This window comes from Bacillus rossius, chromosome 3, assembly GCF_032445375.1.
Source record: "Bacillus rossius redtenbacheri isolate Brsri chromosome 3, Brsri_v3, whole genome shotgun sequence".
Taxonomy (NCBI): Eukaryota; Metazoa; Arthropoda; class Insecta; order Phasmatodea; family Bacillidae; genus Bacillus; species Bacillus rossius.
In genome coordinates, this window is record NC_086332.1 from 112,561,259 (window position 1) to 112,576,443 (window position 15,185).

Here is a 15,185-nt window from a genome sequence, read left to right on the forward strand (position 1 = left end):
AACTACAATTTTATACTTTGCAAAATTCAAGCCCTGAGGCGTGAAAAAGGGGTAATTATGTTTTAAAGAGTAATAATTATAACACTGTATTTAATTAATCGTAATGAATGATTTTGGGTATCAATAATAAATATACGAAAACTCACAATACAAATTTTTATAGTTTGTGAAATTCAACCTCTAAGGGGTGAAAAAGGGTAAGAATATTTAAAAATTAATAATTATATCAACAAATTTAATTAAATGTAATGAATTATTTTAGGGAACAATGTTGAACATACACAAACAACCACAATTTTTATATTTTGCGAAATTCAACCCCTAAGGTTGAAAAACGGATAAGTATGTTTTACAGATTAATAACTATAGGTCTATTTAATTAAGTGTAATTAATGAATCTGGGTTCCAATAAATATCATAAAAAAATCCCAACCAATTTCTTTGGACATATTCAAATAAATAATAACTTAATTATTCAGAGTAACTAGCAAGTACTCGAGGAATACCTACGGCAAGGCTTAATGTCTCGTAAAAATAATGGATTACTAGGGACAGCGAGGGGTCCATGGAATATATGGGTTTATTAAACTGAAGTAAACAGAAATTCCATCGTCTCACAGCTCCGGCTCCGGCACGTTTCTCATGAGAAAAAAATCCGGACTTTTATATTCATTGAACATGTAGCGTCTTGAAGGGAGGCGAGTGATGGACTACTTTCCCACCATGGTCTCTACTATAGGGAACCATCCCATCATCCCAGAATAATGCTGGATAAACCACAAGTAACTAGAATCTGAATGGCTGGTGCTGAAAAAAAAAACATGAGTTTTCCCGAATCTGAGTCAAAACTTATACCGCAATGACACCTCGCTCAGTCATTGACTATATCCCATAATTTAAACTGGAATATGGTAAAAATGGTTCACGTGTTATTTAAGGTAGAATTGCACTACATATTGAATTAAAACCTCTTATTCTATTAATTCAAAGTCGTTCCCAATTGTGAATGAAGACTGCCCACATGAGCAATTAACTTTTGGGAGTGGAGACCAGGTAGCTACCAGGTAGATGATGCACGACACCACTGTGTGCACTTGTGATGGTGAGAGCATTTGACTGTTGGGAGTGGAGGCCAGATAGCTACCAGGTAGATGATGCACGACACCACTGTGTGCACTTGTGATGGTGAGAGCATTTGACTGTTGGGAGTGGAGGCCAGATAGCTACCAGGTAGATGATGCACGACACCACTGTGTGCACTTGTGATGGTGAGAGCATTTGACTGTTGGGAGTGGAGGCCAGATAGCTACCAGGTAGATGATGCACGACACCACTGTGTGCACTTGTGATGGTGAGAGCATTTGACTGTTGGGAGTGGAGGCCAGATAGCTACCAGGTAGATGATGCACGACACCACTGTGTGCACTTGTGATGGTGAGAGCATTTGACTGTTGGGAGTGGAGGCCAGATAGCTACCAGGTAGATGATGCACGACACCACTGTGTGCACTTGTGATGGTGAGAGCATTTGACTGTTGGGAGTGGAGGCCAGATAGCTACCAGGTAGATGATGCACGACACCACTGTGTGCACTTGTGATGGTGAGAGCATTTGACTGTTGGGAGTGGAGGCCAGATAGCTACCAGGTAGATGATGCACGACACCACTGTGTGCACTTGTGATGGTGAGAGCATTTGACTGTTGGGAGTGGAGGCCAGATAGCTACCAGGTAGATGATGCACGACACCACTGTGTGCACTTGTGATGGTGAGAGCATGTGACTGTTGGGAGTGGAGGCCAGATAGCTACCAGGTAGATGATGTACGGCCCCAAAGTGCCGAGCAGGCCAGACACCAGGGAGCCCATGGAACACCCAGTCTGGCGGATGCACGTGGGAAACACCTCCATCGCCTGCAGATACCCGGAGTACGAGGCGATGGTCACCGCTAGCTTCACCACCGTCACCAGCGGCATCACCAGGTGCGCAGTTCTAGTGCCTGAAAATCAGTTTACATGCATGGGGTCTTTTATTTGTATATGTATTATTATTACAGTAAATGTAATAAGGAAAAATAATTTTTTAAGTTACCTTCGTTCTAAAACTAATAGTACTAGGCCTCTTATTAAAGAAACGTTGATATTTTGAAGAGAAATTAATTTCTGGTGTTTCTAAAGGGTACTAGTAGTATATTTTATGGCTCCTGCTACTGAAGTCGGAATGAGGAGCTGGAGGCGATGTCTGCAATTTTGGATTAGTTATGTCACAGTGGCAATATTGGATTACCTTGATTTTGACATTGTACCTTGACCTTGACTTTGACCTTGCCCTGGAAATTGACAATGAATTACAAAATTTTAGTTATTTTTGGCTTAACTCACATAAATAGCGTGGAAAATATCTACAAACGAAAGTAAGTAATTTGGTTGGTTACAGTATAGTTTAAAATATAAGGGGAAAATAAACCTCTCCAAGGACTAGGTGGTGTAATTTAACTTACTAAATGTCTAAGTATTTGATCATAACTCATTACCTTATAATGTATAGCAACATTATTTAGCAAAACATTCTAACTAAATATATAAAAATGAGCACCATTTGATTAATATATTTCACTCCAATAAAGGTTCTTTTTCAAGCTTTAATCTCCGGAAATTATATATTCGAATTAATTTCAAAGGACGTCAGCAGCCAATCTGTGTCCTCGACAAAGAGGCAATTAGGCCATTTAGTAAATATATACAGGACACTGAAATCTATGATAAATCTGAAGAAGCTGAAGTTTTGAAAGGTCATTGGATCTGCCGTAAAGAATTTTTGGAACACATTATAATAGTTTCAATAAAAGCCAAAAACTAGTTACCATAAAAAAATTGAAATACCATAAATTATATTTCAGTAATGTGTGTTCATTTATTGACTATAGCCACTTAAGAAGTAATAAATGTTAGGTTTTAAAACTTTTTTTTATGAAATGTTATGTTGTTATCTCGAAGAAAGTTTCTCAGGAAGACGGGAAATACCTATGACAATATTTTCAGTAAATGCAATTTTGTAATGAAAAAAATAAACAATTATGGCTATTAACAAAAAATATAAATCGTTCACAATAACAAAATTGTTGGACCAATATATTACAAGATCGTCGAACAATTATTTTTTTCACTCCTCGAAGGAAAAGATACACTTGAAATGCAGGTAATATTTTAAATCGAATAATAGTAGACATTGAGAAGAGAACTTTATACCAGATTTGATAAACTGTGTATGGTAAATCTCACAAACACAATAATAATAAAATAATTCTACATAACTGTCCTAATGAACTACAACTATGTATAACATAATTTTAATAGAAAAAAGTGTGGGGTGTTTGATATCAGTTGTCTTAAATTTTCTACCACTAATAACTATTCACTAAGATAGTCATTATGAAAATAAAATAAACGAGCACCCCACAATATAATTTTATTGAAATTAATTGTTTAGTGTATTACTTTATTCTTATCTTATCTTGTTAATAACATATATTATAGCTACCGAATTGTAGTTCATTCTGTCGCTGTTGAATAAATAATTTAAATTTAAAGATTATTTGTTACTTTATAGTTAATTGAAAGCATGTGATTTTAGCTTTTTTAAAAATAGTTATTTTATTTATTAGTTCTTATTAAATAAGATGTTTTTTTATGAATTCTTCGAAATGCAACCTAAATTCAATTTTCAAAGTTCCGAAAATTTCAGGGACAAATGACCCTTCCCCTCCAATCAGAAGCTCCACCCGAGGGGTCATAGTGTCCGAAGACCTCGGGATCACCACATTAAAATCAATGTACTTATATTTTTCGGGGGCAAACGACCTCATTCGAAAGGGGGGGGGGGAGGGGGTCGCCTCCAAACCCCGGGCACATTTTACACCACAATGAGCCAAACTCTTTGACCGGAAACACGCTAAATCGAAAGAGTATCGATTTTTGAAATTTTCGAAATTTTGGGGGTTGACCTCCTGAGGGGTCGCGGCCCCGGGAAAATTTCCCACAATGCCCCTGGCCTCATGGATACAGAAAAAGCATGGCTATTTCCCATAGTTAGATAGTAGTGGTTTTTGGTTCTGGAGGGAGTGGTTGGGGGCAGGGGGAGAGTAGGGCGTTAATCTCAAGGAATACGTTCCTGGATAACGAACTCACTGCTGGAGATGAAGATGATGACGATCTGCGCTACTGTGGCGACCACGAAGACCCCGGCCTGCGTCCAGCGACGACCCAGCTTCTCGCTGAGTATCCGCCCCAACACACAGCCTGGCAGCTCTACCAGGGACTGCCAGAAGAAGTTGGTGAAGGGGTTGCCCGAGATGTTGGTCACGTTGGTGGTCAGGATGTAGTACATCAACTCTCCCACAGTCCTGCGGGAAGCAGTATCTGTCTGTTAGGTAAACTTCGACCTATTGCAGTCGTTACCATGGCGGAAAACTCACGCCTATATTGTCGTTTCACAGTTTCAACCTCTCAAACAAACAACTAGATGAAGCTTGTGTTTATATTTTAGCTAAATGCATGACATTCGCAGTCACACCAAAGAAAATTCCCAGAGAAGACATTGTTTGTGTAATAGATTATGCCATAGCGGCCTACCTCCAGCCACAGCAGATGAGATATGCTCGGGAAAAAGAGTCCTTTGAAGGTCAAGCTTCCCCCACATAACATAAGCAGGGAATAAATATGAGCGCTGAAAGAACTCCGCAGTGACAAAGATATGATTCTGAAGGCCGATAAAGGAAATGCAACAGTGATCATGAATACCTCAGACTATGACCAAGAGATACAACCTTCTCACCGAACCTGCATATTTAGCAGTCAAGAAAAGTCTACTAAAAATAGAAATAGCAATAAATAAATTTGTCGCTGAGTCAGCCTTAGAGGAAGATACTAAAAACATCTAATCGTCAAAAATGCCAGAACTCCGATACTCTATGGGCTCCCAAAGATACATAACAAGACATTCCTCTTCGTCCTTTAGTTAGTGCAATAGGCTATCCTACTCATGCGCTAGCCAGATACTTCAAGAGAATAATCCAACCTTTAGTACCCAATCGAGCCTTTCATGTAGGAAATTCCGCAAATTTCATTGCGATTTTCAAACAACTTTCTTTTCAACCAACAGTTCTCCTGGTCAGCTTTGACGTGGTATTGCTCTTCACCAAAGTGTCTTTCCCAGAAGCCCTTCAAATTATCCCCACACACCTGGGGAAAGGCAACCTGAGCAGAGACATGGTAAAGCTCACAAAAGATTGTGTTTCTTCACTTTCGTCTCGTTAAAGGGGCAGATCTATCAGAAACAGGAAGGCGCCACCATGGGCTCACCTTTCGAGGAGAAAGAAATAAGTACCAGGCAGCTCAAACCAAGTGCTGGTACATGTATGTAGATGACACCTTTGTTATATGGAGCCATGTCAGAGATAAGCTGCAATACTTTCTGACACACCTGAACAGCATCCATCCCAACATACAATTAATTCACCATGGAGGTGGATATAGAGGGAAAACTGCCTTTTATGGATGTTTCGGTCACAAATGGAGAGGAAAACCACATCGGTTACACTGTTTACAGGAAGTCAACCAATACAGATCGGTATTTATAGGCGACTTCATATCAGCCACCTTCTAAGAAAAAAAAAAACAGTCATTTCAACTTGATTAAACAGAGCTAGAACAATTTGCGAAGAAAATAAACTTGGGGAAGATATGAAACACCTAACAACTGTTCTTCAAACAAATGGTTACTCAAAATCCGAATTAAGGAAGGCTGTGAAGTCACCCCAAGAACAAATGAACAACATGTATCTTCCTAACAAAGTCTTCAATTCTTACATAAAAGGAATTTCAGTCCAAGTGGCTAGAATTCTCAGAGAACGAAATACATACAATTCTCAAATCTATAAAATGATTGAGGGGTCCCTGACATCAATAAAAATTAAAAATACAGCCAAAAGTCTAGCCGGTGTGTATAGGACTCCATGTTCATGTGACAATTTGTACATGGGGCAGACTGGCAGGCGAATCATCATGGTTAAAGAACATATCAGCGACTATAAACACGAAAACCTACGATCATTTATAGCAGAACACTTAAAGGAAACCAGGCACAGCATTGAATTCGACCAATAAACACCATAGCCAACCTCCCCCAATACAAGAAAAGATACATTCAATAAGCAGTCGAATATTAAAACACACATCAAACATAGAAAATAAGCAAAACGATATTATCTAATGAACAACATGATTTAATTTTCAATTTTAATTTCAATTTTAAATTTTAATCTTCGCTGTCACAGACATTTTCTAAAGATTTGGTGTACACTCGCGGATGATACTTATCATGAAAATACGTAAACAAATATTCTCTTCGCATCAAGCTTGTATAAAGGCGACTGTGTTGCATGAATCATTTTTATAAAGACAGAGGGAAGCAGATTTCGTTAACATTTAGAAATGTGATTCATGATTCTATCAGTTTTTCAGCATACCAAACGTATTTCTAAAATAGCTGCCCGACCCGGCTTCGCACGGCTATACTAATGGAAAAAAATTAAGCCACATCTCCCATTTACAGTAATGGTAAATCTTAATATATATAAATCTCGTGTCACAATGTTTGTCCTCAATGGACTCCTAAACCACTTAACCGATTTCGATGAAAATTGGCATTTATGTGTAATTTTTTCCAACTTGAGAGATAGAATAGTTTTTATTTCGATTAATGGTCTTAATCTGATAATTTTAGAGTTTTCTAATGTGATGTATGTATGAGTTGGCAGAAAATCACCACGGCAACGGCTGTAGCATTGTTGATGCTTCATTCGTCTCCATGGCAACGACTATTTCATTGTTAGTGTAGTCCTCATCACTCATTAAATACAGACCACCAATTTTTAGATATATACAGGTAAATAACTATACACTGGTAGAACAAAGTCGGTCGGGATTTGAAAGTGATATAAATTATTCAAATTAAGAAGACAATTACTAACTACATCTGATTTCTAAAAAGGTCCAGTGAACTTTTTACCAAGTCAACCGATTTCGATGAAAATTGGCATTTATGTGTAATTGTTTCCAACTTGAGAGATAGGGTAGTTTTTATTTCGATTAATAGTATTAATAATTTATAATTAATAATAAACTGATTATCAATGTTGATTGGTGTTTAAGCCCGGGAAACAGTGGGTACTTCGTTTCCATGACAACGTTGCGTGCTCGAGAGTCGGGAAACCATCGGTGCTATTCGTTTTTTCTTCGGTACATTACAAAGCATTGTATTAAGTTTTTGTCAAAATTAATTAATTTTCATTTTATTTCATTTATTATAACTGTAAATAGGAGATTTGGTCTCATTTTCCCCCCCATAAATACAACCGTGCGAAGCCGGGTCGGGCAGCTAGTAAGAAAAAAAATCAGTGAAAATCAGTGCTATTTAAGATATTATCGAAATGATAACCCTTCTACTCATATGTCATTAAAATATTTATTACTATTGACAGCATGCACCCCACGCTTTTTTTAAAATAAAATACATTTTTTTTTCTTATATAGGCCTACACTATTATTAATTTACATTTATTAAAAAATTTTACACTATTCTTAATTCAAATTTATTAATATTTATTTTATGTTTTTTAGTTTGGTTTTCTATATAAAGCGTGTTATTTTAGTTTTTTAAACTATTATTTATTTTCTACTTTTTAGTTTGGTTTATTTATAATTTAAAGTGATACTTCTTTATCGACGTATGAAATAAATTTTATAACAAGGTAAAAAAACTTGATAGTTATTACATCAATTTACTATTAAAGTAGATTTTGAATATAATATATTGGCTGCAGTTAAAATAAAATCGATAAATATTGTTTTATCTCAGACGTGTCTCTAGATGTGGCTCAATTTTTTTATTTATTACATGACTTTACTATTAAAGTGAATTTGAGTAGATATTGGCTGCTTCTAAAATATATATCCAATTAAGCGTTGAAGAACTACAGTACTCAATAATTTCAATATCCTGCTATGAAAATCAATATATTCGGGAAGTCATTGATGTTTATTCTAAGTCAGCATATCTGATGGATGATCATCCTTGTTTGCAAATGTCTCACAAAATTTTTTCTCCCATTTATTCCAGTCCGATTCCACTGTAAGTTTCATTTGCATGCAGTTGTACCAAACTACACTGGAGTATTATAAGAAATGTTTTAAAATATCTATTTTCTTTTTGTCTTCTTTGATTAGGAAACGTTCACATTCTTTGTTGAAATCTTTAATCCACTGGTAAGCATTTGAGTTTCTGCCCGTGAATTTCTCAATCATGAAATCTTTTGCAATTTTCCATAAATTTTGAGTTTCAGATATAGTCTTTTTTTCTTCAAGAAAATTTTCTAACAGTTTTTCCCATTTTTTATTTGATCCACTAAGTATAGATTCATCACTTTTTGTTTTTTCCTCAATTTCTTCCAGGTAAAAATCCTTAAACTGTAAGTTTTGCTCTCTATCCAAATATGTTTTTGATATATCATCTGTCAAAATTATCCATATTTTCCGTGTTTGATATCTTTTATTTAATGATTTACTGACCTTGGCATAGTTTGGAGTATTTGTAACTGCTTGATGCAGATTTGCAGGTTAGTTTTCGAGTGGAATTTCAAAAATCTTCCCATCAGGTGTAGCTATTGAGGTTATGTATATGGTGTTTGATTTCCCCATCTGCTGTTGGTTTCACAGCAAAATCAAACCTCAATTTTTCCATGTTTCGTGAAATATTTGCAGAAAATGTTGTTTAATAATAATGTGTCACTCTTGGTTAAGTGGTAAAATGAAACAAAGACGTAATTGTGTTACTCTATTTAACGAAAGAAACAACATTTAAAGCCATTATTTCAGGTTTTTTTTTCTTCAAATTTTTACAAATATAGATAATAATCTCTTCAAGAAAGTATATTGTTCACAATAATCATAACCCACTCTCACTTTTCATTTAATTAAATGTCACAATATTTAGTATGCTTTGTTTATATCGCGCCAAAGACAAACTGAAAGAAAAGAGTTCGCAAATGAGCGAAATGGTTTTCTTTACAATGTGCGAACTCTTTTCTTTTATCTTTGGCGCGATATAAACAAAGCCTACTAAATTTTGTGAAATTATATAAATTGACAAAAATCTTATTTTGCAAATTGAATAATGGAATAATCTTATCAACTTAGTGTATTGTCATCGGTCCTCGATAAATCTACAAAGTTTTAATGATATCCGGCCGTTTAAAGTGGGTCAAAATCGCACCCAAAGGAGTTGGTTACAAACATACAAACAAACAAACAAACAGGTGAAGCTAATATAAAGCGTGTAAAAAAGTAAACAATGTGGGATTGAACCCAAATTGCCAGCTATATAGACAGATGCTCTAACGATGGGCCACGCTGCCTTAGCGATTCCGAGAGCAACGTTACGGGTATATAAGTTGTGCCTCATATTGCGATCGGCTATTTCTAGAGACCGATTGAGATTTTTTACAGTGTATATTGTTATTGGGAAGTAACTTACTTTGGCAAAAGGACGTCAACATCGGCGACCAGAAATTCGCGCCTTTGCCTTGTAAGTCTAGGTCTAAAATCAATTAGAGCTACAGTTAGTGACATACAAATGTGGAACAGTGTGATTTTATACTTTACTTTTATTTTAGATTTTATAATTTGCTGTAAATCCTTAAGAATATAGTTTCTTGAATCTGGATTCATAATGTTGCTAACACTGATCGAATGAATGACATTTAAAATTATCTGCTAGCAGTAGGGAAGAGGGGCGCCTGGGACAGTCTGTACATGCTTCCCACAAGCAAAACCTTATTGAGATTATTCAATATTTAAGATTTAACAATAAAAATTTAATCACGAAGTTTTTTACTATTTTTCATGGCGTCGAAAATTTGTAGGATAACAATTTTCGGCGTCTCTACAACATGATGAACGCTATCTCTACGTTTAAATGTTAACTAAGGGTTCTTAAAAATTTAATGCCAGCATTATAATGTATTTTTGAACTAGTGATTATTTCTTTTTATGACTTTAAATTATATCTTAAAATTTCTAAAGATAGTTCTATACGATATCTATAGATAATAAATATTCATAATATCTAACTTGACATAATAATCTATATATAATTAGACTAATATTATCACACTAAAATAAGAGTGTTTGAAGAGTAAATAGTTCTGAAATTAATTAAGTAGTGAATTTTCCCAACCTATAAGGCAATAGACCATCATCACTAAGTTTATAACCGAATATAAATACTACTTTATTGTTACTATAATTGTACTATAACTATTTTGTTAAGAGTGAGAAAACAGTTTCGAAAATGATAGACCAATTAACTTACTACAGTTTTATTCATTAATTGCTATTTACACTATCAACTAAATTAAACACTTAAAATATCTGTCCAAATTTCAACCACTTTTTCGTTTATTCCGCAGCATACTCTCCCCCTGCAGCTCGGCTCTACAGTCGCTCTCCCTACTGCCCGTCTCTTGCCGCGCACGTCTGACCTAACACCACTGCCTCGCTCTCCTCGCTCGTCCGTCGCACTCTACTGAGACCCGGCTGCACCAGTATCCGCACACGAAGCCAGTCGCTCGTCGTCAACTTTCACTCACAAAGTGGTCACTCACCCTCTTCATTTCACTGCTCAAGAGGCTGGCGTCGCCAGGCTTATGCCCCATTCTGAGATGGTCTCACATGCCTTTTAAGTGTTGCCTCATCAGGGTGGTCTGACACCCGAAGCTCCCAGAACAATGGCGTCCCAGTTACGCTACCTACGGCAGTGGGGCTCTAGGTATTTACCGAACCCTCCAGAGCCACAGAGTGTTCTCCGGTTTCAATGAGAAATTGCTGCAGAAGTGGAAGTGGGGGGAGGGTGTAGTGAGGCGCCGTTGCTAATAGGATTAAGCGTTGTAACGGTAATGGACCGCGCCCCACCCGCAGGTGAGAGCGTGAGCTGGCTTGCCTCGTTGCCTTGCGTCTACTATCTTCGTCACAATATTATTATTATTAGCACGTTCCTGCTGTGAATGTGGATACAGTGAGAGAAGCTAGCACTCAAGCGACAATCCGTTTGTGGTGGGGCAAAGACGAATGGGGAAGGACTTGGAATAATACCGAGGTAAACCAAAGGACACCAACTAGGCGGATACATAGACCCAAGTGTTCCAGGAAGTCAATAGAGTCGGATCATTCAGCACAAAATAATTTTACTAATAAATGAAATAGAAACGTTGACACACTTTTTGTTAACATTTACGTTTTTAACCTTCAAGATTACATAGCCACACACTGAACTACATTCTTCGAAAAGGAACAGATAACCTCGCTATAGTCCACATATTGCATAACTTCTGATTCTATGTGCAGCGCAGAGAGTTAACTAAGCGTGTTTTGTTTTATGTAAGATAATAACAACACATTTATTCTCTTTAATGTTGAATATGAAGGCCACAAACACAGATTTTACATGTAAATTATTAAAAATTAAGAATGGAGATTTATTTAACTTATCGTTCAGAAAAATGGATGTTATTTTTCGCGTCCATTTCGTCTAATGTGTTATTTTCTAATGCATTGCTGCGGAATATATAAAACTGATGCTGTATTTGTAAAAAAAAAACTGTTATTTTTCCCATGTTTTTGATACGACTGGATATACTTCACTAGCGGTATAATTTTCTTGAAAATTTGCTTGAAAATGTTCAATGTTTTACTTGTAATGTAAAAAAAAGACGTTTGCACTTATTAAAATATGTTAAGTTATGTAAAACGCACTCGTATATATATTTTTGATTTTGCAGTCGTTCGGCCGAAACAGAAGTCGGCTTGCGCTTCAGAGAACGGTATCGAGGGTCCTGCACAACAACTTATTTTGCCTCGTTGAGTATAAGCTATATTTCCGCACGTCGGACTCAATGGTGCCATTTAGATTTGAGCCGTGGAGTCAAGAGATGATATTTTACTTCTCCATCGCAATAGGCAACACCCAAAACTTTGCGGGAATGGTGCTTGACAATGCCTTATGATGGGTAACAAGTATGAATTAGAACTTCAGCCGTTTAACGGCCACTGCCATATAAACTCGTTCCACAATTCAAACACCGCACTCCACCCAGTGTTCTGGGTGGCCCGCAGGCATAGTGCGGACACCAGCTGGACGAAGTGCGGCTTCCGGCGGTATTGCATGGTCACCTTGTGCCTCGAGAACATGTAGAAATGATCTCGTATCAACGTAAACTTTGACAGTTTGTGAAGCTTCCATCCTCTTTGTTTATGTTTGCACAATTATTTTCGTTGCTGGCGCTGAATGGCGAAGAGATTCTTCCTGCACTCTCAGAGCCAATGAGAGGAAAGCTGTGTCGATGTTACAAACTCTACGATTCGTCTGAAAGTCTTAATCACGCCGTGTTGAAAAAATTAATGCCAGCCTTAGGGTAAGAAAAATGTCCAGTATTTCGTCAAATATCTTGGTGACATGCTACCGTGGAAAATCATCATCTCTACCGATGCGAGACTCGCCCTGTGAAAACGCACGACAGCCTGCGTGTCTGATGGTGAGGGAACAGAAATCGATGACTCGGTCATCGTCCATAGATACTTTCGCATGCATTTGGATTCATGCAACCTCAAGATGTGTGCGTGTCGGAGAGTGAAAAAGAAGTAGCAATTTAAAACATACAACACTCGCTAACATGTTTTGATTCAACTTCTATACACTGTATTTTTGTTTTCGGGTAACTGAAACAGAAATATTCTTTACAGAGTGTAGCATATGAAACGGGCTCCGAGCCCAGGTTAAAGTTTGTGGAGTATGGAGACAGCCACTATATTACTTCAAAACTTCAAAGAAGCCATCTTGAGTGACCTTGACCTTGACCTTTTACCTTTACATTAAGTACTATGATTTGGGGGTTACGAGGGCAGGGGCTCGGGGCTTGCTATTCAGGATTCGTGACCTTTTACCTTTGATGTCATCAAATTCATCGAAATTTCAGAAAATTGCCCTATCTACCCAAATATTCAAGAAATTTTCTGTTTTTCCTCAAAGTTTCCTGTTTCTTCTCAAATTTTCCATTTTCCCACAAAATTTCCCTATTAATTTATTTCCTTTCCTCCATTTTCTAAGTAACCAAAAATATCCCTACAGTGGTTTGGTGTTACCCCTACCAACCACTTCACAAACCCTTAAGGGGAATAGAATATGCTTTTTCATTGGTCGGTTGATGCATTAAATATTTGTTTCAAGGGTGTCCATCATATTGGTTGTATTAAATTATTTTTGTATGTTAGAGCTAAGGTTTGTGTGTCTCTGTACTGCTAGAGTGCACGAACATTGGTTGCCATTTTTAATTACGTAATTTTGAATTATGACATCACACCCACCATCTCGTAATAAGTGCCCCACTCCTATGTGTTGCACTATTCATTACAATGATATCATCATCATCATCATAGAGTGCCCACACTCCTTGCATTGCACTTTAAGTATGGTTACACTGCCATATTGGGTTACACTACCATATTGATTTCATCTGCTGGATGCAGTCATCTTAGATTTTTATCATCACCTTTGACTTATGATGTCACAGATGCCATCTTCGACTATGTCATTATCACCAGTGCCATCTTGACCTATTATATCTTGGACTATGTCATCATGACCTTTCACCTATAACATCACTGTAGCCATCTTAAATTACATTATTTCCTTCCACCTTTTTAATTTTAGAACTTCCTGCCATCTTAGATTACATCATCAGTAGTATATATTGGCCGGTCCGGAAACAGGGTTCAGGGTGTGGTGCCGGTGCCGGTGTCCGCCATCTTGGATTTGTGACGTCACGACGGCAAAAATTCCTCAAAATTCCTTAAAATTGACTCAAAATGACTCAAAATTTCCCGTTTTCGAGGGAAAATTTCCCGTTTTATTCCTTAAAAATCCCAGAGGCTGAAAATTCCTAAAACTGGCTTAAGCATCCTTAACTCAAGCCAACGTTAAGCCATTTATAGGATTATGACGTCACCGCTGCAGTTTCCGTTACGCCCGCCATCTTTAAATTTACTATCCAATTTTAATGAAATAGAAAATTTTTTAAAATTTATAAAAAAATTCAATTAATAAAATTTTCATAAAAAATATTTAAAAAACATACGTTAACGACACGGAGCTCGGAGTCCTCGGTTCGAACCCGGTGAGGGCGAAAAAAAATAAAAATGGCGACCGATCCTTCCACCACGGAAGTCACCTACAGACTAACCTACCACCACCAATAACAAGGTCAACTAGTATGATGTCATGTCCGCCATTTTGTCTTCGTCTGCTGGTAGCCATCATCATCTTGTTATCGTCGGCGAGAGTGCGCTGACGCCATGTTAGTTTAATTCTTATCCGCTAGAGTGCAGTAATCATTTATTATTGCTGTGTTACCCGCCATCTTGTCATTTGGCCGCCATCTTGGAATCGTGTAATTATTTAGCTAGAAATTCGGGAAAAATTCCAAAATTCATTAAATAAATCACTCATTAATTTACAGATTGATTCGATCAGTTCCAGTCCTTGGTTCGATACCCGATAGATGCAATAATGTTTAATTTGATGTAAAAAATAATAATTTCATTATTCCATGTTCAACATTCTTAAAGAGACATTAAAACCTCTACTGTCATCATCATCCTATAAGCCATCAACACCAACATATTGGTAATTCATAATTTTAATGCTAGAGATTCGGGAAAAACTTCAGAAATCATTAAATAAATTTCCAATCAATGTACTGATTAATTAGATCGACTTAGGTCCTTGGTACGATTCTGGACGATGAAAAAAAAATAACAATTTAACATAATAGTGACAGGATCGAGAAAAAACAAAAACAACACAAGTTCTTTCACAAACATAATATTTATTACATAATATATATTCTACTACAGGATCACTTACGAAAGCCAGCAATCTTATAATCATTTAGTTCCGCAGCGGTGTGAAATGACTAATTCTTAGCTCCAATCGGTTTATACTAGACAGAGTCCAGCCAGAACCTTTACAGACATAGTCCACCTCTTCTTGACAGAGTTTCTGGATACCGTATTTAACAG

General features: G+C 36.8%; 1 protein-coding gene across 1 annotated transcript in view; it reads right to left on the bottom strand.

Moving 5' to 3' along the window:
- LOC134531149 (organic cation/carnitine transporter 2-like) overlaps window positions 1-15,185 on the bottom strand; it is a 120,935-nt gene that overhangs the window by 5,336 nt on the left and 100,414 nt on the right. Inside the window, exons 7-8 of the mRNA XM_063366768.1 lie at window positions 4,185-4,399; window positions 1,809-1,996 (exon numbers count right to left, since the gene is read on the bottom strand). Coding sequence (XP_063222838.1) covers window positions 1,809-1,996; window positions 4,185-4,399 — 403 coding nt within the window. The remainder of the gene's footprint in view (window positions 1-1,808; window positions 1,997-4,184; window positions 4,400-15,185) is intronic.